Source organism: Plasmodium fragile (genome assembly GCF_000956335.1).
Source record: "Plasmodium fragile strain nilgiri unplaced genomic scaffold supercont1.49, whole genome shotgun sequence".
NCBI lineage: Eukaryota > Apicomplexa > Aconoidasida > Haemosporida > Plasmodiidae > Plasmodium > Plasmodium fragile.
Window position 1 is genome coordinate 54,988 of NW_012192629.1, and position 26,119 is coordinate 81,106.

Genomic DNA, 26,119 nt, shown 5'->3' on the forward strand with positions numbered 1-26,119 from the left:
AAAAAAAAAAAAAAAAAAAAAAAAAAAAAAAAAAATGAATTTAAAAAAAAAAAAAATTTTTTTAATTTAAAAAAAAATATGCAATAATTACTACATTTTGTGATAATACATTAAAATAGTAAAAAAAAAAAAAAATTAACTGGACGAACATATATATATGTCATTTATTTATACATATAAGTGCGCTTTTTTTGTTTTGAAAACAAAAAAAATAAAATACAAACAATACAATTTTTTTGCATATCTTTAAAACTTTGCATTTTATTTATTTTTTCTTTTTTTTTGTATGGTATGAGAAAGGCCATATTTGTTATTGCATGCCTCTACGGCGGAGCACCTTTGCATATTTTTTGAAAATACGCGATATATATTTTTATGTATATAATATATATGGCTGCTGTTGCATATAATATATATCTTATATAATATTATGTATAATTGTATATGTTAATATATATGCTCTGTGTACGTGTACAAGTATACGCGCGTGTTTATTATAATATCTTGTACGTACTGGCATTTATATGTATGCACCTTTGTACTGCACATATAAGCGTGTATATACGGACGTATATTATACGTAAAATAATATATACTTACGTTGTGACGCAAGCAAATACGTGTATTTTATATATCAGTGAATATACGTGCATTAAACCTTGCCTTTATCGAGGCAGAGAGCAAATTAGAACATTTTGAGCATCTCCGTTGACTGCACGAAGGCGGAGTGAAAAAATTGTTTATGTGAATATAAAAAAGGTGCAACAGAATTAAAAAAGCTGTATGAGTTAGTAGTATGCATATAGGAGCGTTTGCCCACGTGCGTACAAAATTACATTTATGAGTTAAGCGGGATGGTGTTGTAGATAAAACATACGCTTACGCGCGCTCATACATGTTTCAGTACATCCACTAATATTTACATGTAACTACTTCTATATGAATATACCAAAATACCCCTACACTTTTTACGTATATATCTTTACCCTCTTATAAAATAAGTCAAAATTATTTTCATTTTTCGCTGATAGAAAATCATGTGTAACAAACACTGATATATTGGCAAAAAAAAATGAAATGTACAAGTGTTATTATAATATGTTTATATATGTACATTTTCTTTTAACTGCGCATTAAATATTTGCTAAAATTTGCTAAGTTAAAAAATTAACAATACAAAACTGTGATATAGTATAAAAGTTAAAAAAAAAAAAAAAAACATTAAGAACGATATCTACATAGCATCACATATATATATAAAGTGTTGCACGTACACTGGTTGGCAGCGCGTAGCAGTACTAGCAGCAGCACTGGTGAAAGAGTCAAGCACAACACATTGTGGTAGAATAACAAAAGAGAATCAATCCCAGTTCATATACTAATACACGTCCACCCTGGAAACAATGATATTAAATCTGTATACAAAATTAAATAAAGCCTAAGCGACAAACGTGAATAACAAAAGTGAAGATAAGTATAACGAAATCCTGAACGTGAAAAGCATTTTTTGAAACTGAAAAATTATAACACCTCTGGACGACATACGTGTATGTAGTAATAATGCTATCTCTGGTATACCTACACACGAAGTAAGTACTGACAGCGACATTCTCGATCGTACTGCAGCGGTAGCTATATAGTAGTATAGTTTTGTGAACGTTCATATGGTGTGAGATGTGTATTATATACCATGTCACTCTTTGGACGCTCTCACATATTTCTGTTGTAGCAACGCAATAGCAAAAAAGCAAAGTGTGGTAGCAGTTATCAATTGCCATCAATTGTAACGAATTGCAACTTGCTGAGAACAAAAAGGGAAGTGACGAGAGAAGAAGCCAGTCGCTAAATTGACATATAGGAAGAAAAAGGGAAAGCGGCATACACATATATACACACACACACACGTACATATATAGTGGTGTAGAGACTGGAATAAAAAGATGAACACAAATAATGACGAAATGAGTAATGTATCAAATGATAACAATATTGGTAGTAGTAGTAGTAGTAATATAAACAGCATTAACAACATTAGCAATAATTTTGGCCATGTTGCAGGTGCTGAAAATATTAACAATGCTATCATAAGCGCAAACCATTTTAACAGTACAAATAATTTAGTCGATTCTGAGAATGAAAATCATCATGATCACATAGGGCTGAAAAATGTACATATCAACAATAAAAATATGGATAACTACAGATCACTTTCTAATGAAAACACAATTGATGATAATGGAAATGACATGAATTTCCTCAACGATGATGATAATGATAATTGCAACGAGAGCAATGAAAATAATCACGGTGGGAATGTGGGAGCTACCATCGAAGGCGCGAACGATATGGGAAATAATGACAAGGATCAAGCCAACGGCATACATAATAACGTAGCGCATGAACAGAATGGCGGTAACGATATTGCTAGCAATGGCATGAACAATATGGAGACGATGCTCACCTCGCAAGATGGCCAATTGAATAGTGATAAGAAGGGTGCACCAAATGGGAACTGTAAAAATTCGTTTTTCAAAAATGTAGACGATATGAGGAGCTTTGAAAGAGGAATTCTCTACCTGACCGATGAAGAATTTAAGTATATATCAAATACAGTTAATTTGTTAGGGTTTCGATTTTTTGAAATTCCATCAGAAAAGCCTAAGACTGATAAGAGAAATACCTACAGCGCAATATCCAAGAGACATTTAAATGAAATTAAGAATTTACGTTGCTCCTTGTCAAACAATATATACGATGCTGGTAAGAGGAAATCGAAGAAGTCCTTTGATCGGTACTATTCGAAAGATGAAACGAGTAGCACTACCACAAAAGATAATAACGACACCCAAAGAGAAATTACCCGAAAGAGGGGAGCGGCATATAACAATTACGACGATGATAATAAGAGTTCCCTGAACGATGATGATAACAAGTATGGTAATAACAGTAATAATCATGTTAGCAATGGCACGGCTGCTGTATGTTCTTCATCCGCATACAGAGGAGGGGCATATCCCAACAAAGTGGGTAGCAGCAGCGGTTCGGGAGTTAACACCAAAATGAGTGAGAGCGATAAAGTCGCACAAGGGAGGAATAGCAATATGGTCAAAAAAGGATCTATTATTAAAGGCGAAATGGATAACGGTAGTGTGAATAAAAATGCCTATGGAGCATTACCCAGCGTCGGAAAGGGGAAATCGTCCAAAGCGATTGGAAGTAGTAATAGTAAAAATAATGCGGCTATGCATCCTAGTAACTATAAGCAAGGAGCGACAGGTGCAGCAGCGGCCGTGGCAGGAGGAAAGGAAGCTCTAAAAAAGAGACGACGAAGTAGCAACAGTAGTATACAGGAAGATGACACAGTTGATGAATATGAACAACATAAAAGAACTTACAAGAAAAGAATCTACAAGGGTGGTAACCCTTGGAAAAATTGGTGCTTCAAAATATTACACAAATTGAAGAAGAAAGAAATATGTTGCTGGTTCTTAAAACCCGTAAATCCAGAATTGGATGGAATACCAAATTATTTTAATGTTATTAAAAACCCCATGGATTTTGAGACGATCGAAAATAAACTACTAACGAACAAATATAATAACCCATTTGAATGGCAACAAGATGTACGACAAATATTTTTTAATGCCTTTACATATCATAAGGTGAAAAACTGCGTTTGGAATGATGCTTACAAACTAGCCAAAGAATTTGATAAGTTAGTCAAACAGCACACAGAAATGAAAAATATTCTCAGCGAATGTACAAAGGGTTCCAATTCTGTGTATCTAGATATGAACAAATATAATAAAATTTTGGAAGAGAAATATGAGTATGATGAAAATATGAATCACACTTATAGTAGTAGTAGCTATAGTGGAAGTTCCAGTGAGGAAGTCAGTTCTGATGAATACCAAAGTAACAAAAGGTATAATAGAAATAACAGTGCTAGTAATGCCTACACAGCTAGGAAGAAAAATATGATGATGATGAATAGAGGAGGAGGGGTGGCAGCAGGGAATCATGCACCTTACCACAATATGGACCCGTCGAATCACATGTACGGAGTACCAAATAGAAAGGGATCTGGTGCGGCAGGTGACAATCGGTTTAACAAAATGAGTAAACAAATGTCCAGCATATCATCAAAGAGTGCAAGAGACAAATTTGTAAATAACAAAAAGGATAGCTGCTACGGTGTAGGAAATAATAAAGGTGGTAGTGGTAATATCCACATGAATAGCCATAGTAATAGTTTAGAATTTGAGCCGCCCAGCATTGGAACCATACCCGAACCACCAGGTATTCAGAAAATTGGAGCGAATGATAAAGGGTTAAATAACTATCAAGTGAATGTACTTTTTAAGAATTTAAGAAGATTAGCACCAAATCAAAGAAGGGCAGCATTAGAAATTATACAGGACGATTTAGGGATACTTGCGGAGAATCACATGTTCGATAGATTTTTCACATTTGACACGGATTTGTTGTCCATTGAAAAACAGAAAAGAATATTTCTTTACATTAACCATATGGGTAGAATAAATTTGGAGCAGTATAAAGCTTCTCTCATTCCATCAGATCAAATGGGCGCATGTACTATACCCAAGGGAAAAATGCCAATGAAAAATATGAACAGCAAGAATTACCTCAATAGCACAAACAGTCTAGGTAATAACAATAGCAGTAGTCATAATATCCATTTTGATAAGAGGAGAACAAATAGGTATTTATCCTCTTCTTCCAATTCGTCCGATTCGTCTTCATCCAACTCCTCCGATTCTTCGACCTATTCTACGTCCAGTGAGGACAGCGAATCAGAGGATAGTGACTCGGACATGGACTCTGATTCGTATGAGAGGAAAAAGGTAAAGAAGCAGTTATCTTCCAATGAACGGAAAAAAGAAGTAATGACAAACAAATATTTTGACAAGAGAAAATCCCTCCCACAATACAAACCGATTGACGAGAATAAGAAAAATTTACAATTAAGAGATGACGTTATGGGAATGCAACCTGATTTTTTAGCCTCCATGGATGGACCAAAGAACGGCAAGAAGGATCCCAAGAGTTCTGGCTCGGCTTGGCCCGAGTGGAAGGGACAGGTTATTCAACAGGCCATATTAACTCAACACAAGTCAAGTGTCCCCCTAAATAAGAAGGAGTTGATAGCGGAAGGTTATGACGCCAAAATTTAGCCGCGTTCCTCTACAAATTGGGGTGAATTCGCCGAACGTTTATAATCAGCTTTGAATATTCCTAAATGGAGGAGGAGTGATGGTCGTCGGGAAAATAATATGTTCGCCAAATTGAGCAACAGTGGCACGTATTGTTATATTATACTCCCCCCCAGTGCGAGATGCACCATAGAACACTTAGCAAAGGTTGTTATGCGTGTAAATTTATACGACGTTGCAGTAGCGCCATGTGTACATAACAACGTGAGCGGGTCATCCCCGATTTGTACAAAATATGGTAAAGCGGTATGGACACCAGTATAATCGAAATTAGGATTGTTAAAAAGAAGGTTGCTAAGAATGAAGCAGAGGAGAGAGGAACATGGATCAAGATCATTAGTGTATTATAACGTTACATGAAGAGGAACACACAATTCGTAAAAACGCACTGATTGCCACTAAACAAAGGATCCGAGCATGTCAAGGCCATTTTTTGTTTTTTTTTTTTTTTTCATACCCCAGTATGTATGCGCCATCTGCATTATATTTGAGGCTGAAGGACATTACCGATTTGGAGATAAAAAGCACACCAGCTTTTATCTAGTAAATATTTTTGTTTTTTTCCCATAAAAATCAAGTCACGTCAGCGACTGAAGAGCGATATTCCGATGATAAAATGATGTCTGTGCAATTATTTGCATGCCGAAGTAGTGCACAAAAAATTATTTCCCCCAAAAAGTTTGTAACAGCATATTGTTAAAAAAAGTTAACGTATCCATACCCCCCCCTGTACAAAATTAGTATAAATCGAAGGACCAACTTGTTTGGTGAAAGTTTAAGTACAAAACAAAGATACATTACTCAAGTTATTTTTTCAGTTTTCAAATGCTTTTCTTGTTAAATTGTATGTACAATATACATATGTGTTGTGTATATATACAATGCATCCAGTGCTGCGTATAATATACACCCAGTTGTGCCTCAACAACTTTGGTGAAAATATTCACCCGCGTCGAACTGTTTTGCGTTCGCACGTATCAGTTGCATGGGTCAACACGCAAAACTACACACACAGGAGAAAAGAGCATCATGCTCATGATGTGAAATTACTTTTTTCTCCGTTTCTATCAAGCGAAAGGAACAGCAAAGAGGAGTAATGAGTGCAGGGAAGCAAGTCTCTTTTTTGCATCCTTTGTAAGCTTATCTATATATATATATATATATTTTTTTTTTTTTTTTTGACAAAATATGGAAGAATGTGTATTCAAGTGGAGCAGGAAACACATCAGTTGAAGAAAGGGAAGAAGTTAATTTTGTCAGTGCATGGATATATACCTATATATATGTGTGCGGACATGTATGTACATATACATATATATAGGTGCACTATTCTATGCTTTGTTTTTTTTTTTTTTTTTTGGGCATTTTTTTTTATGCCAATAATTTCACCTCCACGTTACTCATTTTTCCATGTGTAATTCAGCAATTTTGTATTTTTCTAAAGTTCGTAAAAGTGAGGAATTTAACCTTCCCATTTTTGCCAGCCTATTTTTATCGCCTTTTTTTTTTTTTTAAGTAAACAGTATTTATGCATAGAGTAAGAAGGCGCAAGCGGATTATATTCTTACCTGTGTACTTATTATTACCAACATATGAACATATATATAATATATTTTACGTGGTTTTATCTTTTGTCCTTTCTCTCCCTATAAAAAAAAAAGAAAAAGGGAAAGAGAATTGACGCACAAATGCAACTAACATAAAAGGTATGAAATAAATATCAAATTATTGAGGAGAAAAGAAAAACTCCATTTCTTCGCAGTTAGACGCTTTTCATATGGTAAATCGGTTTGAGCGGAAAAAAGGGGTCAAGGTGTTAAGTCCTCATATATAATCTGCCTCGTGCATCCACTTTAAAATACTACCGAGATGAAATGAATACACATATATTGTAGCCAAATCCTCCTATGCAAAATGGACACAACCGTGTGCCTCTTTACCCTTTTGATACAACAAAAAGGGGGAGTTAAAACATTGACGCTGTTATACAGCACAGTTTGGCACCATAGTAAAGTTACATTTTGCTGGTGAAAACCATAAAAAAAAAAAAAAATGCTCATTCGCAAAGAGATTCAACAAACCCGTTTACATAAAACACATTTTATAGTATACCTAAATATCGCTTACACAAAAAATGAACCATACGCATGTGCCAAAATAGGAAGCAGCTATGGTTTTTCTATCATAAAAAAAAAATGTGCATATAAAAAAGAATAAAATAAAATAAGTACACGTCTGATTGTATACCTAATGATGCGCAAAAATGCGCGAACTTAAAAAGAATGTACAAATTCGAATTTAGAGTTTCTTACATAACATTCCGCAGTAGGGAAAAAGGATGCATCGATGTTTCCTTCCATCAACCTTGTTATGTCTTTTCCTGAATTTCACTCCTCACCTTTGCTCCTTCGTTTTCTCCATCTTTTCCTTCACATAATTCGCATGCGATTTTACGCTTTCCTTGGAAAAATTTTCCTGCACCATCTCTTTCATATGTCTAATAGCTTTGGCTGGGTCCAGACCTTTCGGGCAGCAAAGGGTACAATTCATGATACCATGGCATCTATACAACTTCATCGTGTCATTAACTTCCATTAGACGTTCTTTTGTATATTCGTCCCTACTGTCGACAATCCAGCGGTAGGCTTGCATTAACGTGGCAGGGCCTAAATAATATTCCGGGTTCCACCAATAAGAAGGACACGAAGTGGAGCAAGATGCACACATAATACATTCATATAAGCCATCTAATTTTTTCCTGTCCTCAATAGATTGGTAAAATTCTTTCTGCCCTTTTTCTTTTTTCGTTTTTCTTTTTAACCAAGGATCAATAGATTTATACTGATTATAAAAATTTGTTAAATCTGGAACTAGGTCTTTTATAATGTACAAATTGGGCAGAGGGTGAATTTCGGTGACTTCCTTTTTGTCTTTATTAACTTCAGTTAAACATGCTAACCCATTTTTTCCATTTATGTTCATGGCGCAACTGCCACAGATACCTTCACGACAACTCCTCCTGAAGGATAATGTAGAATCTATTTCATCTTTTATCTTAATGAGGACATCTAAAACCATAGGTCCACAGTTATCTATATCTACTTCAAAAGTTTCCATTTGGGGTCTTTTATTATTTTGTGGGTTATATCGAAAAATGGAAAATTTCTTCAGTTCATTTTGTCGTATGTTTTTATTATGGTCGGACGACTTGTTTTTTACAAATTGGTCTTTCTCTGTGGCTTGGTTCGTGGATGTGTTTTGAGCAGTTGACATGAATCGTTTCTTGTTTAAGAATAACGACTGTTTGTAGTTTTGCGGTTCTACTGCTCGCCTGGGGGCATTCCTCCCCACTGTCCCAATGGTTCCCATTGCTCGCGCCATGCGTGTTATCCTTGTCATGTTCGCTACACATGCCACACGAGCCACCCTCTTCATTTTTGTTTTCCTTTCCTTTTTTCACTTAAACAAGATGAAACATAAACATTCAATGGGGTGGGTAGCCACATAAATGCAAACACTCAAACACATACATAGATTTGTTAACCTGAAAAGATGCTACCCTTTTCGTCAACGTTATTTTACGCATACTTTTATGCATGCGTGTTGTTCCTCATAAGGGGAAAAAAAAAAAAAAGGTTCAAAGGGGGGAAAAAGGCATTCCAGTTACACGGCTGACATGATTATCTCTCGACTTAAAGGGGCCGTCATGTAAACAAAAAACAAATTGCATACGGGAATCGCCATTTAAAGTGGCAGACTAAAAAATGATTGAGTAAAATAAGGTGTGAATAAAATGGTAAAAAGCAAATGGGATAAAAAAATACAAGCGGAAAAATAAATAAATGAGCAAATGGGACATAAACTAAACAGCTGTGTGCTGCATGGCACATGCAAAGGCGTTTTTTTTTTTTTGCATTTGTTTTCCCGCGATTGTTTATACACGAATACACATCACAGAATTAACGGCTTTTCTAAACCATTGACCTGCTAAACCTGGAACAAATTTACACCAAGTTTGCCACTTGTTTAAAATAATTCCAATTTGCGCCCACATGTTTTCACATTTCACCTTTTTTATTTTTTCTTTTTTTTTGCGGATTCGCAATTTTAAGATGTTTTTTTTTTATTTTTGCAAATTTTATTTTTTTTAATTAACTTCTTCCCTATGCTGTTCTGGGCTGCGCTTTTCACGTTTCGCAAAAAAAATATATATATATGTGTAATGCATACTACGTGCAAATAATTAATGATACAGACAAAGTGACCCTTTGCAAAATTGCGCCTTTTTTTTTTTTACGCATCCAAATGACCACAATGGCATTGAACATACGACAGCCATGTGTTGTGTTCCGCTTTTTAATAAACCCACACAACAGGTTTAAAAAATCGGTGAATTGCTTTGTGGCTTCTAAAATGGTATGGTTAAATTCATCATGTTGAGGAGGGAATGAGTTCCCATTTGTCCATTCTCTTTACCTTTTAATATCTTAAGATGTACGTGCAACAGGTGTGTGTTACAGAGGAAACGTGGGAAATTTAAACCATTACAGCCAACGGGAACATACACCTTCACCATTTAATTTATTTTTCCTTTATAACAAAAATGGTTATTCTAATTTTACGTAACCGTGTTAATCTTTTTCAAAATAATTAAGAAAAAGAGGAATGGATAAAATGTAAAAAGGATAATTGTGCGGAGAATATAGCGTATAATGTAATACCAAGAATTGGTAAACACCCCTGCAGAAATAGCATGGGTCAGCATCAAAAAAAAAAAGTATATATATATATGTATATGTTTATTTGGTTGGTCATTCTTTTTTCACACTCCCAAAGGTGTTAAAGAAATATAAAAAAGGTACCAATAACAACAGTGGCAGTAATTCAAATGCGAGAATTGTTCAGGTCATGCCGAGGGTTTCAAATAGCATATGACGAATAAGTGCTAAAATGAACACTTATGTATTTTTTTATTTTGCCGCAAAAAATGCCAAGTGTCATGTCCTCCCCCAAGGGTACACCACATTTTCCCCCGTGGTGCCAACATAGTAAAGTAAACACAGAGGTAACCATTGAGTGGGCAAATGACCTTGTGTAATACAGGAAGCAACATGTACCTTATTTTTCCGTTGTGAATTATTTAAGCCATTACAGAAGCATGTTTATTTTCTCGTAATTCTCCCATAATATATAGTTATACCATCATACGACGGAGTAAAGATACGCTAGCAGGGCAACCATTTGGAAAGCGGTATGCCGACATAAATACATGTATAGTTTATATAGATTGGCATATGCCATAATATAGCTTACATAATATTACATATGCTAAATATACTAATGCATTTTTTCATCCTTTACGGACATATATGAATAACCCCGGGTGCTACAAAGGGGCGCCCCCCTGTGGAAGTACCTTTTTTTACCTGTCGCAGTTAATATAAGTATTTTTTTTCCTTGTAAAAGAAAAATGTTCAGTCACGCATATATATAATACAAAGGCCAATCTGCGGTGACGTATAGTTTTTTTTTTGTTGCACAACGCGGGCGTGAGTTCCTCTTGCCGTACTACTTATTATAATTAAGCATCGCCATTTTCTTGTGCATACTTTTATAGCCTCGAATTATTATTCTTCACAATTGCCGTAGATTCTTGGCCTCATCGCGAACACCTTGTTGGTGCAAAAAGGGAAAAAAATAAAAAAAAACAGTTGCAGTAATATATACAAATTACGCGCGTATGCGCACTAGTACAAAACGTATATGTAAATTTATTCCCCACATTGACCGCTAATTATACATGTGACAGTGGATACGTTATGCCGCAAAAAAAAAAGGGAAGGCGAGATTCTGCTTTCGCATTTCTTTCTATATGAATGAACGCCTCCAGATTATACTGTGCGGAGTACCCCATAAAATGGTCGCCTTATTAAGTTATGTGACAGGTGCCCCTGTTCACGCCATGTATCAATAAACCGTGTACGTGCTGCGTACAGTTATACATGATGATACAATTTAAGAGCCTAGCAACAAGATCACTTCAAAAACAAAGCTTGAAGTCGGAACGGGCAGTATATAATAATATACATTGCATACGCAATTCCATAACTTACGACGAAGTGGTTAAAAAAAATTATATACAAATATCCTTGCCACATTGTGGTTACATTTTTAACAATACATATTTTTTTTCTTCATATTCCACATTTATTAAAATTGTGAATTCATGCTTTTTTTTATTTTTACTTTTTTTTTCCATTTAACGAGTAAGCACAGTTTATATATACCAAAACATCATTTCGACAAGTACATATATATTTATGTACCCTTTTCCATATGCATATTTTACGTACATTTTATTTACAGTGACCATTATGCCAAGTTACGAGCGGTATTAGAGAATGAAAAAAAAAAAAAACATAAAAACAGGAAAGCATAAAAATAAATCTATGGCATTTACCCCAATATGTACATATTCATGTGAATAGAAAAATGTACATGCTGTTACGCACAGAAAGCGTTTGAGATGCTTGTTAAAAGTTATTCTGTTCATACGCCAAGGAAAAAAAGGGGCGCAGTTTTTTCCCAGTACACAAACCACGTCCAGGTGTTTTTACCTAGCCACGCAATTTGCATATGGTTATACTGCGTATACCTATGCGAGAGGATATGCTTGCTAGGTGATAGATCCAGTTGCGTGAATGCGTGAATGCGTAAATGCCGATGTCGAATTGAAAAGAAAGAAAGTAAAGCTGGGGACGCTCTACAACCACCGTACAGGATTGCCCAGTTTTCTGCCAAAACGTTTCCTTGTGCCTTACATATATAAGTACATATGTACTTTTGTGCGTGCGGCGCAGTTATCACAGGCCATAAAGCTCTGAAAACTCTAATAACGCTAACAACCAATAGTTCGTCATAAAGAGAAAAATGCATGCACGAACAGAAGCGAACGAGATTATGTAGATGTAAATTATATATATGAATGTATCTCACATTGTTGCTTAACCATTAGTTGGTATTTTGTTTTTTTTTCTTTTTTTTTTTTGCGCACATTTGAGAACTCCACTGAGGGAGGAAATAAATGAAGTGTAGATCAAGAACAGAAAGCTCAGAATTAATGTGTAAAAAAAAGTATAAACACATTTTTGTTGATTTATAAAAGGAGATATAACTCGTGTGCGCACATATACGTGCATATTTTGTATGTGTAGTAAAATATGCAGACATTCCAAAAACCAGAAAACGCTCTGAAGAGAGCAAAAGAACTGCAGTTTATTGGACAAAATGAAGATGCCCTCCAAATTCTTCACGCGGCCATAGGGCACAGAACATTTCGACTACAGGGATGGCACATACTGCAAGAACAAATTATGCTGAGGTATATTGAATTCTGCTTATACCTAGAAAAGTTAAGCTTAGTAAAAGATGGCCTACATCAGTATAGAATTATTTGTCAACATGGAAATATTGCGTCGTTAGGGAAAGTCATCACTGATTTTAGGGACAAAGCTGAGGAGAAAGTTCGATTGGCCAAGGAAAATATGAACCTAAATAAAGAAAAAATAGAACAAGATGAAAGCAACGTGGATTTTACAGAAAAAATTTTAATGTCCTCTTTGGATATAGAAATATCAGGAAAATATGAAAGGAAGTTGCAAAATTCGTTTAGGATATGTATGGAAACGTACAAGATGATTTTGGAAATATTGAGGGCCACGCCCAAGTTGGAGAAAGCTTACCATGAGACTGCAAAAAAGGCACTCATTTTCTGTAAAGAAAATAAAAGATTGACAGAATTTAAAAAGCTAAGTGATTTGTTAAGGAATCACTACAATTTAATTTTAAGGGGAAAACACAAACCAGAGTATCAATCTTTACTTAAAATTGAGTACCACCTAGATACGAAAATAATTCAATTGGAAGCGGCGTGCGAACTGGGCATGTGGAAGGAGGCATCAAACATTGCAGAGGATATATACAATTTGAATATGCACGATTATTTTTATCGAACGCTGAGGGCTAACCACATGGAATCGGAAGCCACTGCCGCTGGTGAAAGTGATACGCGTAAGGCAGACAAAGAGAAAGGGCCTTTAAAAAGCGATAGCAATGAGATTAGCAAAAAGGGAAAGGATGAAAATACACAAGAGCAGGAGGGGGATTCGTCCAAGGTAGAAAAAGGACAAGCCGCAAAAGATGAAGCGAACGAAACAAAAGATACCAAAGTGGAAGGTGCACACACAGTTGCACATGTAAATGAAAGTAGCGGAAATGTGAATTATGCATTAGCCAAATCGAGAGAAAATTTAAAAAACTGGATTGGAACATTTTACCAAAGAATGGCAGACATTTTATTTGTGTACGATAGCGAACTGTTTCATGGCTTGGCCTGGTTGAAGTACTGTTTCCACGTCTTAAATTACAGTAAAAATATTCCAGAAGAGGAGAAAACTTTTATATGCACGAAGGCTGTTTTAGCTGTGGTGTCCATTCCGTTTGTTGGAAATAAAAAAAAAAACGAAGATTATGCCAAGATATTTGAAGCACATAAGAAAATGTCCCAGTTGTTAGGCCACAATAGCGTACCAATAAAGGAGTCTTTAAAAAATGGACTAAAGGTTAGAAACATTTTAAGTTATGCGGATAGCAATGCACAAAAGTTGTATTCCCTGATAGAAAACCAATTTACTCCGTTAAGCTTATGTCTAGAGTGCGATGTGCTGCTGAAGGAGTTGGAGGCTACGGAACACAAAGTGTACATAAGCAAAATTAAGGAAGTGATTTTCCACAAATTAATTTTACAACTATCCAAGGTGTACAGTTATATCTCTATCGATTATTTTATTGAGAATATATGCCCAGAATCCTTCATCCCATGGAATGAGGCCGAAACAATGTTAGTCGACTTGGTTTATCAGAAGGAGATAGAAATGAGAATCGACCTAATTAAAAGAGCTATTTATTTTGGAGATAAGGAAAATATAAATAGCAGCAAATTAATCAAAGAGTCGCTCACAAATCTTTATCATCAATTACAAACTGGATTGAAAATGATAAACGAAACGATTTCCATTGAGAATGAAGTGGAACATCTACACATGAAAAAACTCACCTATGAAAAAGAATTTGATATGCTAGATAGAGGACACCATAAAATAATGAATTATGACACAGCTAACATTGAAGACATAATCGAATATGAAGTTTTTGAGGATAAACCAATTGAAGATGAAAAACTCCTCAAAAAGATTTACGACAAAATTGACGAAGAACATCACAAGTTCCAACTGCTAAGTGAAGAAAATAGCAGAAAGAGGAAGGAGCTGCTGAGGAAGCAAAAGGAATTAGAACAAGCACAATTAAAATTAAAAATGGAGAAAAAATTATTGGAAGAAAAATTGGAAAAGGAAAAAAGAGAAGAGCTAGCCAAAAAAGGAGAAAAGCTAAGAATTAAAGAAGAAAAAGCGAAGAAAAAATCAGAAGCAGCTGAACAAATGTTAAAGGAAATTAAGAAATTATGTACTAACAATACAACCAAAATTTTAATGAAAGGAAAATACCTTGACGAAATTACCATTGACGATATCCTCAACGGTTACGTAGATTTTGAAGATATTGAAGAGGCACAGGAGAAGTTAAGACTAAATGAAAGAAATGAAATTATCAAAGTTAGAAAAATGGAATATAAAAAGGTGGATCATTATTTTAGAGCATTAAGACAAGTTGAATTGAGCCATATGAACAAATGGATAGCCCTCGTTTTCCAGGAGGATACGGAAATTTTGCTACAGGAGCAGAAAGCAGCGGAGGAAGAACAGAAAGCCGACTTTGAAGCTGCACTCAAGGAAAAAGAAGAGTACGTCAAATTCTCCAACGATATTGAAGAATTTACAAAGAGCGAAATGAAAGATAGAATTGTGGAGTTTGAGAAAAATCTGAAAGACCAAAAGGATCGACTCCATCAATTATTAAAGGATGAAAAGGTGCAAAGGGCCAGAGACAGGAGGGAACAACATTTGAGGAAACTCAAAGCCGAAGAAGAAAGGAAAAGAAGGGAAGAAGAAGAGGAAAGATTAATGAAGGAAGAAATGGAAGGGAAAAAGAAAGAAGAAGCCCATAGAAAAAAACTTGATGAAATTAGCAGAATTCAAAGGGAAAGGGATTTAGAAATTGAACAACAACTCTTAAAACAAAAAGAAGAATCCAGGAACGGAGATAAATATTACAGGAAATCTTCTTACGAAGATGACTTTTCATGGAAAAGGGGTGAAAAGGGAGGCTCCCAACATGACGAGGATAATAATTATAAACGACTCGACGATGCACAGGATAGCTCCTACAGGGATACATCCGACAGACGTGAAAGGAGAGATTGGCCTGGCAGGGACAAAGAAAGGGACAGGGAACGGGATAGCGAACGAGATAGCAGGTACAGAAAGGATAAGGTGTACAGGAGGGACAGATCCAATGATAGAGAAAGGGAAAGGTCTAGGGATAGAGAATACCGAAAGGACAAGGATTATAGAAGAGACAGAGAATATAGAAGTTATCGAGATAAGGAAAGAGACAGGGACAGAGACTACAGAAGAGACCGAGATAGGGACTACAGAAGGGACGATGAGTACAGAAGAGATAGGGATTATAGAAACGACCGAGATGATAAACTAGACAGGGACTATAAAAAAGGCGAAAGAAGTGGAAAAAGCGAACAGGAAAGGAGAAGAGACAGGGACGAGGATGAATATGAAAGAAACGACGTGGATGTAAAGAAGAATCATGACATGCATGATAAAGATGACTCTGCTAGGGTGGAGAAACACAAGGAAACCCACTCAGATAACAACTCTGACGCAGGAAACCACAATCATGCAAAGGAGAAGGAAAAAATGACCAACGGCAAAGATATAACAAAAAACGAGCAGGCGAAGAATGAAGATCCTTCTGATGGAGGTGGAGACTTCACTGTATTCAAGAAGAAGAAAAGAGGCTTTATGAAATTCTTTTGAAAGACCTAAAGTGATGGTGGCCACAGAGAGGTGTAGCGGAAGCGTCGTAGAGGTTTATACTCCCCTTGCTCCTTCTGCCCATGTACTTGCGCACGTGAATGGATGTATTTATATATATGTACATGTGTATATATGTATGTGCATATGTCACGTACCCGCCTATGCATATCAGTGCATGAGAAACCGGTGCTTTATACCCCCATGGACCTGCTTCCCAACCCGCTCTCACTGTGTGGCCGGAATGGTGACCCAGTTGTGTGCGAAGGCACGAAAGAAGACGTATAGAACATGCAAGCAAGCTGATGCATTTAATGCGTACCACGCAACTATAAGGCGCCAACGCGCTAACAAGCCTACACACCCACATAGAAGTAGCGCGATTCTCCCCATCATAGAAGCCGAAGGAAAAAACCTGTCCACAATCCATTTCGCAGATATATATATGTATATTTATCACCTCCTGTCCATGAAATTATTAGACCCTCGAAAGTTTTAACGTATATAATACGTTTACATGTACGCTTATATAAATGCACAAGTGACTTGTGGGTATATGCCCACGTCCTGCCACTCCATTTTAATCGTGTTTTACAAAGAAAAACAAGGCGAGCTAAACAGAGAACAACAAAGAAGACACACGAGCGAGTTCTCCCTATTTAGCTCTTCTTGCTTTCAGTTAAGTTCTCCTCCCTACTCTCCCTATAAAGTATATATATATGCATAATTTTTCTTGTATGTATAAAAAGTATGCTAACCCCAGAAATCATTTCAACTGCACAAATGTTGCAACTTCATCATTTTTTCTTTTATATATATAAAGATGATAAAGACAAAAAAAATCCCCATTATTATATAAACTGTTACAACCATTTTTACCTACCCATTTCATTTCCATGCATGCACGTGTGCATGTTTTTATGTACCTGTACACATATACTGCTCCAACCTTTGTGCATATGCTTTATGCCGCCCCCCCTACATTTTGTAAGAACACATATAAAACGATTTTGAACTAAACAATGAATAAATATAAAATAAAATGTTCTAAAAAGTGAAAAGTTGACCTACCTTTGAATGGTCTGTCCACATATATTATTGTGTATACGTGCGAAAAATTTCCCATGTGAAGGTATTCGCATTTGTACTTATTCGTACGCCTCATACGCACGTAATAGATATATAACCGTTAGGGGCTAATTTTTTAAAATGGCGCGCGAAAAGAAGTTATGATCCGCGAAAGTTTCCATACGACTGTTTTCCTTCCTTGCGCAAGGTGAATTTTAAATGGCTTTCTTTTGTTCACCGTTGTCCCAAATTTGTTTATTCCCCTTTGCCATTCTTGTTTTGATAATATTTTCCTTTTTTTTTTTTTTTTTTTTTTTTTTTTTTTTTTTTTTTTTTCTGTTCTTCAAATGGCATTTTGAAAATAAAAAAAAGCATGCCATATTATTTTATTATTTTTTTTGCGAAGAAAGGTGCACCAGAATATGTAAACATTCGTTGATATGCCCGTTTTCCATAATTTCATGTTGCCACTTTTTTTCTTCACGAATATTTGAATAAACAGGAGTTATGCGCACTATTAATATGACCTTTATCTGATCGTTTTTTGAGTAATAGCACAGAGATTAAAAAGGAATAAAGGCATACTTAATTGAAAAGGAGCGCGGTTAGAAGCTCAGCGCAGAATAGGGTTGAGTGAAGAAGAAAAAGAAAAGAAGTAGAGAAGCATATAAGCATACCAATGTACCAAAAGAGAAAACCCCCCCAAAAAAAAAAAAACGAAGAGAAATAATGGCAGGACAATCTGAGAAAAAGCGACTAAAAAAAGCGAGCGCATTCATTGTGTATGCCTCCCCGTTTTTTACCATTTTTTCGGTATAAAAAGAGATACACATGGAAAATAGCCCCAAACGTGGAAAAGTGGGGAATCAGCGAGTGTTCTTGACCCCATTAAGGCATACAACCGCTTGAAGCGGACTGGTATTTATTGCTTTGTTCGCTTCGCAAAATTCATCCGTTTAGCTATATTTTTTAATTTTTTTTTTTTTTTTTTTCCTTTACAGTTGTTTTATATTATATTCGCATATTATTTCAGATATAACTTAATTACAAGAAATATTTTCCTTTTGCACTGCCTGCTTTTTTTTTGCTACTACTACTCAATAAAGAATATACACTATGGGTTGACCAACGGACTAAATTTTACGTAAGGAGGAAGCGAGCGAAATGAACATGTGCAAATAAATCAATATAATGAAGTGCGCCTTCCCAAAATACTAAATTAAAGTTTCATTTCATGGTTGCGAAAACGACATGCAGATGGACAACTGCTGTCTAATGGAACCTCCAATGTTGAGCGCACATTTGTTAGATATCAAGGGAGTACATAATAATTATATGCAGTTAAAATATATATTTTTTTTTTTTTCCCATTTCTTTTCCCCTAGGTACTACACAGACGTTCTGATTTTGTCCTTCGTCATCAACTTGGGCCTGTTTTACTCCTTTAAATTTTTTTATATCTACATCGTTATACCCATTTATGCAATATTCAAAACGCTTAATTTTATTTTCACGCATTTTTTGAGTTCACCGGTGAGTTATTTGTGAGCACACCACCAGAGAGGAAGCATTAATGTTTATTAAAGAGAATGTATGTCACGTACGAATGTATCTTTTTCTGCTCGTTATTTTATTTTATTTTATTATTTATTATTTTTTTTTTTTTTCCATATAGGTCGGCGCTGTCGATTCATCAGCGAAGGATGATAAAGCAGAGAAAAAAAAAACCAAAATTGTGTATAAAAAGGTTTATTAAAATTGAAATATGTTTTCTTTACGTATGGATCATTAGTTAATATTCGACCAATTTAAGTAACACATCATAAACTTGTGTGTGCTTACTCTTGTTCATATGTGTCTTAGTCTCTTTTTGTTTTTTTTTTTAAACCGACTGTATTAGATTTAATTTGCAACACAGTATATTTTTTTTTTTTTTTTGCTATAAATTGTATTAGCAACTCTTTTTTTTTGAAGCAATTATGAAATATTTATTAGCAGTTCGTGTAGAACGGTACATGTAAACAACGGGAAAGAATTTCACGAAAGTCTTTTTTTTCCCCCCTTTTTAATGGGCACACTACATAATTGTCGCTTACCTGAAATTTGTGTGCACCTAGGGGAATCATATGAGAGCGTTGTGGGAAAAAAGACGCACTAAATTATAGATGCAGTTGCAGACTGCAGTAACAAGCTTGATTCTTCTTTTTCATATTTTTTACTCTTTTGAGTAGCAATACTGAAGAGAATTGGGAGGTGGTTCTCTTCCTACACCGACCCTTATAAAGCGGTACAGGACAAAGGGGATGTCATCCTTACTTTGTGATACAGGGTGAATAATTTTTTTAACCAAAACCATTGGATGTCCTGATGGAACACATAACGTTAGCATATTATGGACTGTCAAAAGGGATACTTTTGTGTGCTGATCACTTGGCATTTTTTTTAGTTCCCAACGCAGGTTACATGTCCTTCCTACTTATTTCTACTTACGCAAGGAGGTACAAACAAGAAAAAAGAAAAACTATTTGCTCCAAAACTGCTTGTCCTCACAACAGACTCGTAAGAATACACATTCGCATTGTTCCCTCCTTTGCAGTTTCGCATGGAGCAAATGAATTTGTCAAGCACAGTATATACTTTGTTCTTTTCTGCTATTTTCCTTTAATTTAGTAACGTGTTGGAAATTTTACACGACTTTTTTTTTTCCTCTTCCCCCGTTCCAATTTACAATCCGACGGGAGAAGGTGGCACAATGGGGAAAATGCAAAGCAGAATTTATCGCATGTGGCACAATGTAAACTCTGCGAGAGTGAACCTAGGTTCACCCCACACATATGAGTATGATATTCCATGCGAGAGGATACACATGCACGAAGTAAATTCAACTAAGCAAATTGCGTTGGATCCACAATGTTGGAAAAGAAAAGAGAGTTCTTTATTTATGTGAACATGTATACAAACTTTAACACCATTTCAATTTTTTCTTTCTTCTTTCATATATCTCCACAAATTCGCATAGACGGCATTAATTAATGGTGCACAGGTGGAGATTACACAACTTAACACATAAAAAGGAGAAAAGAAAAAAAAAAAAAAATTCGGAATCAATTGAGCCAAAGGGGCACCTTTAATAAATAATGTGCACAACGCGGAAAAGGCTGCAACGCAGTTTTTTATTCTTTTTTTTTTTTTTTATTTCACTTTGGATTTTCTGTTTTACGTGCGAGTGTATGTAACTGGTGAGTGTTCCGCTATGCATGTTTATACGCATTGTAAAGATATATATTTTTTTTTTTCTGAGATGTGCTGTGCTGTTATGGCCATTTTTTTTCCATATATCGTTCCACGTAGCACTGCCATATATGTATATGCACCATTACATGCGAGCAAAATGTAAAATCGTAGGCCTTTTTTTTTTTTTTTTTTTTTTTTTCAAAATTCACGTGAACACGCATTTGGCATAAAATAAATTTGTATTGAGAAAATTGAAAATTTTTCCTTTTCCTCATCTGTGCATTCGAATGAGAGAAATTCCCGTTGCGCATAACATTAACAAATTCGTTTTTATAGTGCATAAGGTTGGGGGTAATTTGTTGGGCGCGGGTGTTCGCGCTCGTTACGGTTTGAACATTGTAAGTACACGTATGCATGCACGCAACATACGTAAGTGTATACAATACATGCGCATCCCTTATGTGGCACTTTAACCAAAGCTTACGCAATTTAGAACTAGGAAAAAAAAGGTATTTTCTTTGGAACAGCACAAATTGCGTTATTCGTTCCCCATCTAAATGCAATTGAATGAGCTAGCGCACGGGTAATGTTTCATCCGTTTTCAAACGTTTAATTTTTTTTTGTCCCTTCTATCTTCTTTTCAGCATATATTTTACATGCTCGACATTTTTTGGTTCCACGTGTATTCCCCTTCTACGTTTGACCATTTGAACCGTTGCAAGCGAGAGGGGGAGGCATAATCCCCTCTGAAGTAACGCGTCCCGTGGCACAGTTGCTTTTGTTCGCATTTCTTGCAAAACGATTACCCCCCCTTTTGATTCTTGCAGCCCCGTTCTTATGTACGTATGTACCTTCATATATATATATGTGTGCACGTATATATGTAAAATTAAATAAAGTGTGTCTCCCACCGAAAGCTTAAGGATGCCAGATTTATACTTTCTAATTAGATGGTTGTGTAAAGCAATAGTTAGCTCCCTATTTGGAGACGTGAATGTGATAAACCCAGAAAATGTACCGCTATACGGATCAGTTATATTTGTGGGCAACCACAATAATCAGTTCATTGACGCATGTGTGTTAGTAGCAAATATTCCAAGGCAAGTCAAATTTATTGTGGCGGAAAAGTCTATGAGGAGAGCTGTCATAGGGAAGCTAGCAAGTATTCTGGGTTGCATAAGTGTAAAGAGACCAGAGGATTTAAAATTCAAAGGAATAGGACACATATGTTGGGTTAAAGGAGATAAGAAAATCAAAGGAATAAACACCAGATTTAAGTTAGACGTACAAATTGGGGATAAATTACTAACACAAAATAAAATCTTTCCAGTTACGAAAATTGAATCCGAAACGGAACTGATTATACAAGATGCTATAAACATAGAATGTGAAGATAACACAAATGGAGTTCCGTTTAAAATTATTCCTAAAATTAATCAAACAGAAGTTTACAATTTAGTTACAAGTAGTTTAAAAAATGGAGATACCATTGGGATTTTCCCAGAGGGGGGTTCCCACGATAGAACAAATTTGTTGCCTTTAAAACCTGGGGTTGCCATCATGACGTTATGTGCATTGGCCGATGGAGTAGAAGATGTATCCATCATTCCTGTAGGCCTGTCATACTCGAAACTCTACCAGCTGCAAGGATGTGTTACTCTATTTTATGGAAATGCAATAATCATTTCGCAGGACCTGTGTAAAGATTATAATAATAACCATAGGGAAACCATATCCAAAGTTCTTAGCAAAATTGAGGAAGGAATGCGAAGCTGTATGTTAACGTCGAAGGATCATGAAACAAGCAGATGCATAGAACTTTGTGTTAGTTTGTATACTCCTGAAAGAATGACAATATCTAAAAATAAAATTTACAATAATTTACAGCTATTTTGTAAAATGTTTTGGAAATTTGGAAACTCCAAGGAAATTGAAAATTTAAGTTATGAATTGAAATGCTATGAGAAATTGTTGAAGGCAAATAAAATAAAGGATGATGAAGTGTGGATGCTTAAACAGTCTACATCAGCAGCTACTTTAAAATTTATTGAGCACATTTGTAGTTTAATTTTTTGTGTAATTTTTGGTATGACTTTTTCTCTCTTATGGCTACCTCTTGTTGCAATTTCCATTTATTTGGCAGAGAAACATAGAGAATCCGCACTGAAAAATAGTAGAGTAAAAATTCAAGGCGGTGATGTGGTGGCTAGCTACAAGGTCTTAGTTCTTCTAGTTTTATTACCAACTTTTAACATAATGTATGGGTTAGTGTTTAGTTTATATCTCTATGAGTCATGGTTAAAAAGAATCGCATTTGTAATTTTAAGCATGTGTATGTTACCCATTTGTTACTATATCAATTTAAATTATGCAGCTCAAATTCCTAGTCTCTTAAGACAAATGAAAATACATTTAAAAGTTATTTGTGGCAAGATTAATGTTTGGAGAGACAATGAACGAGAACTAATAAGCACAAGGCATGAGCTGCAACTGAAGGTTCGTGACTTGGTATCAAATTTGGGTCCAAATGTGTCTGATGACTTCCTCGAGCAGCTCTACAGAAACATCCCTAAATTCGTCGTTGATGCGGACACCAAGCGTCTTATTCGGGGCAAGGATGAGTGGGTACCCATTCTTCAGCGTTCACAATTGGAATATAAAGAGGAGATTCTTTAGCGCTTGTTCAGCGCTGGTCTGTTTATATGTACCTCCTGACGCGTGCAGTATATATGCCTCATACCCATGCTCGCATGCATGTATTATACATTTGGAAAACCGACGGGGGTAGTGGAGAGATGGGGGTACAGGCAAGAAACAAAGGAACCCCCGATGATAACGTGACGCCGCTTGGCTTTTCTGATGATTCGTTCTACACTCAGAAAGCACATCAAACCTACTTGCCCCTGCATTTATTTGTGTTAATAAACCCTTTTTTTTTCATTTGTGTATGTTTTATGTATGTGTATATATAACCCACGCGCACGCAGACATGCACGTGATGTATTTATTCCCCAACTGTTACATCAGCACGGATATGATTTTTCATTTCCTTTGTTAGTTTTTTTTAAAAAAATATTATTTATGAATAAGTGCATGATTTTATGTGCCCAAGCGAGTTAGATAACCGCGCTGATGAACCAATTTGCCCATCTCATAAGCCTCCATTTTATTTCACTTAATTTTATTTTCCCTTTTTTTTTTTTTTTTTTTTTTTTTTAAAGAGAAAGTTATAATTTTTTTTTTTTTTTTGTGTTTCATCTTTATCGTTTTCTCACTTTGCGCACCTCACTTACGAGCTTTTTACACTCTTTGTCTTTTTAATTTTTGTACGGACACACTGTACACATGTGTAACAGCTAAATGACGTATACACCAACATACGTTAAAGATGCTCCGTTGCATTTGTGTACGTGTCTATGTGCATATATATAGATGGTAAAATATAACCAAGGAAAATAATTTCACTTCGAGAAGTGTAGCATAATGTAACCATTTTAAAATGCTTTTTCAGTTTTTTGGGGTTTAAGATTTAAACTTGATTTTTTCCCGTTTTTTTTTTTTTCTTCCCGTATCTGGTAGCTCAAACTTTCCAATCATTTTTGAGCGGGGAAGAACATAAAAATGAAGCATGCGTCATGTGTGAGGCACATACATTTTTAGCAGTATACAAAACAAAACAGTAAAAAAAAAAGAATATAGTACAAATTGAATTACAAGATTATTTATAAAAAAAAAAAAAAAAACGGAACCCACAAAAATGGCACAAAAGGGTTAGCCACTTTGTGGGCACTCGGCGAGTGATACGGCACGGCTGTATCATTAATTAGGAGTACACCTATGTGTACGAAAAGGTATATATGTCCACATTATCCATATTGCTCACAATGCAGGTGCGTTTTCCCATTTATTGGATTCGGACTGTGTCGTCGCAAACAAACAGGTTGCATATATTAACGTTTTATCATCTGTGGGCTCAGCCCCAACCCTCCTTCTTTTATTGCCTCCTTAGGCACTCTTTATTTTCCATTTTTTAAAGATGCGCATTAAGAGGTTGGAGCAGCGAACAAAGATTGCATACAAAAACATGAGAAGCATTGTTACTAACGAATAGACACCTCTGAAAATGGAATTGTAACAATTCTGATCGGGAATAAGAGGTTTGTCCTTGAGATTATCAAAGATATATTTCATCATGTGTTTTTCCCTTTTTAAAAAAGTCTCTTTTTTTTTTTTCACGAGGGTTAACAAATTAACCAAAGCTGCGTCCTTATCAATTTCCATTCCTTCATTTATGACTTGTATAGATTTATCATATTCGCCTAACATAAAATATCCTTTAGCCAATCTGAAATATATTTTCACATTCTTTTTGTCACTCTCTTGAGCCATAAGAGAATATTTAACACACTCTGAGAATTTACTTAATCTCATGAACCCCTGAGCAATATTGCTACAGTAGGTGGCATGTAATCTCTGGAATGATTCCAAACGCTCACTGCTTAGTTCTTCCTTTTTGGAAAGGACATAATTGATAGACCTTAGTCCTCTTAGCCAGATTTTAATTGCCCCTTCGTAATCACCATATTTATATTTTGCATTTGCATCATCCCTTGTTTCCTTTTCACTTTGGTCTTCTAACAATTTCTCATCTACCGAATCGTTCGATAGTATGTTTGGTGTGTCTTCTCCATCCGGAGGGCAATCATTTATTACCGTCTTCTTCTCCTTATCTTTTTCATCCTTTGCAATCCAGTTACTGTCTTGATTTTCTTTTGTAATGTCATTTTCGGATAGAGACGATTTGGATAATTCATTCTTTTCACTTTCATCACATACGTCTGTGTCTACATTTTCATTGTCATCATTTTCTGTACCGTCTGCGTGGTCGTACTTTTTGTTGCCTTGGTTGAAATTGTTGAAGCTACCTTGTGTGCTTCTTTTCGGGAGCAAGTCCATTTTTATTTTTTTAAAAAATGTACCTTGTCGTCCTTCAGATTTCTTTCCGTTTCTTGCTTCACAATATTTATTTTATCATTCATCAGAGTAATTGTCATAGGAAATATTCCAAAAAAATTCAAAATGCATTTGGGGATTTGTACACCCGTCCCCGTCTGCTTTATCTGTGAGGTGTTTTTTAACTACGGGGGGAAAATATATTGTTTCCTTTTTTTTTTTTTATCTATCCTGTATTGCATTCTACTTCAACAATTCGATGTTATACGCGTCCATATTTTCCCCGTGAAGAAAGTATCACTTAAGGGGGGAAATAACACGAGGCAAGGTGGGGGAAATGGAAAAATGGGATAAAACGTGTACTCTTAAGCGAGTTAGTGCTTCCTCATGTGCACTTTCAACTTAGGTAGCTATTTCCTCTTTTTAATGCAACCCGCCCTGCAACCCGTGGTTTTTCAAATGCTTATTATGCGTTCATGTGAAACTGCTCAAAAATGCGATGCCCCAAAAAAAAAAAGGGATGACCGCAAAGGCGATGGGCATGAGATGTTATAATGCCGAAATGTACGTGGTATGCCAGGTATGGCTGACCCTGAAGTCGGGGGACATTCAATGTTATAGCGC

General features: G+C 35.6%; 6 protein-coding genes across 6 annotated transcripts; 4 read left to right on the top strand and 2 right to left on the bottom strand.

The window, feature by feature from the left end:
• Positions 1 to 1,940: 1,940 nt before the first annotated feature.
• AK88_03906 (uncharacterized protein) lies at positions 1,941 to 5,195 on the top strand (the record flags this gene model as incomplete). Its single annotated transcript, XM_012481516.1, has 1 exon — positions 1,941 to 5,195. One exon carries the CDS (start codon positions 1,941 to 1,943, stop codon positions 5,193 to 5,195), a length of 3,255 nt encoding a protein of 1,084 aa, XP_012336939.1.
• Positions 5,196 to 7,628: 2,433 nt separating this feature from the next.
• AK88_03907 (uncharacterized protein) lies at positions 7,629 to 8,633 on the bottom strand (the record flags this gene model as incomplete). Its single annotated transcript, XM_012481517.1, has 1 exon — positions 7,629 to 8,633. The coding sequence occupies one exon, from the start codon at positions 8,631 to 8,633 to the stop codon at positions 7,629 to 7,631; it is 1,005 nt and encodes a 334-aa protein (XP_012336940.1).
• Positions 8,634 to 12,454: 3,821 nt separating this feature from the next.
• AK88_03908 (uncharacterized protein) lies at positions 12,455 to 16,243 on the top strand (the record flags this gene model as incomplete). Its single annotated transcript, XM_012481518.1, has 1 exon — positions 12,455 to 16,243. The coding sequence occupies one exon, from the start codon at positions 12,455 to 12,457 to the stop codon at positions 16,241 to 16,243; it is 3,789 nt and encodes a 1,262-aa protein (XP_012336941.1).
• Positions 16,244 to 18,559: 2,316 nt separating this feature from the next.
• Positions 18,560 to 18,856, top strand: AK88_03909 (uncharacterized protein; the record flags this gene model as incomplete). The annotated part of the gene is made up of 2 exons (XM_012481519.1): positions 18,560 to 18,648; positions 18,694 to 18,856. 2 exons carry the CDS (start codon positions 18,560 to 18,562, stop codon positions 18,854 to 18,856), a joined length of 252 nt encoding a protein of 83 aa, XP_012336942.1.
• Positions 18,857 to 21,466: 2,610 nt separating this feature from the next.
• AK88_03910 (uncharacterized protein) lies at positions 21,467 to 23,218 on the top strand (the record flags this gene model as incomplete). The annotated part of the gene is made up of 1 exon (XM_012481520.1): positions 21,467 to 23,218. One exon carries the CDS (start codon positions 21,467 to 21,469, stop codon positions 23,216 to 23,218), a length of 1,752 nt encoding a protein of 583 aa, XP_012336943.1.
• A 1,329-nt stretch (positions 23,219 to 24,547) lies between these two features.
• AK88_03911 (uncharacterized protein) lies at positions 24,548 to 25,498 on the bottom strand (the record flags this gene model as incomplete). The annotated part of the gene is made up of 1 exon (XM_012481521.1): positions 24,548 to 25,498. The coding sequence occupies one exon, from the start codon at positions 25,496 to 25,498 to the stop codon at positions 24,548 to 24,550; it is 951 nt and encodes a 316-aa protein (XP_012336944.1).
• Positions 25,499 to 26,119: the final 621 nt, after the last annotated feature.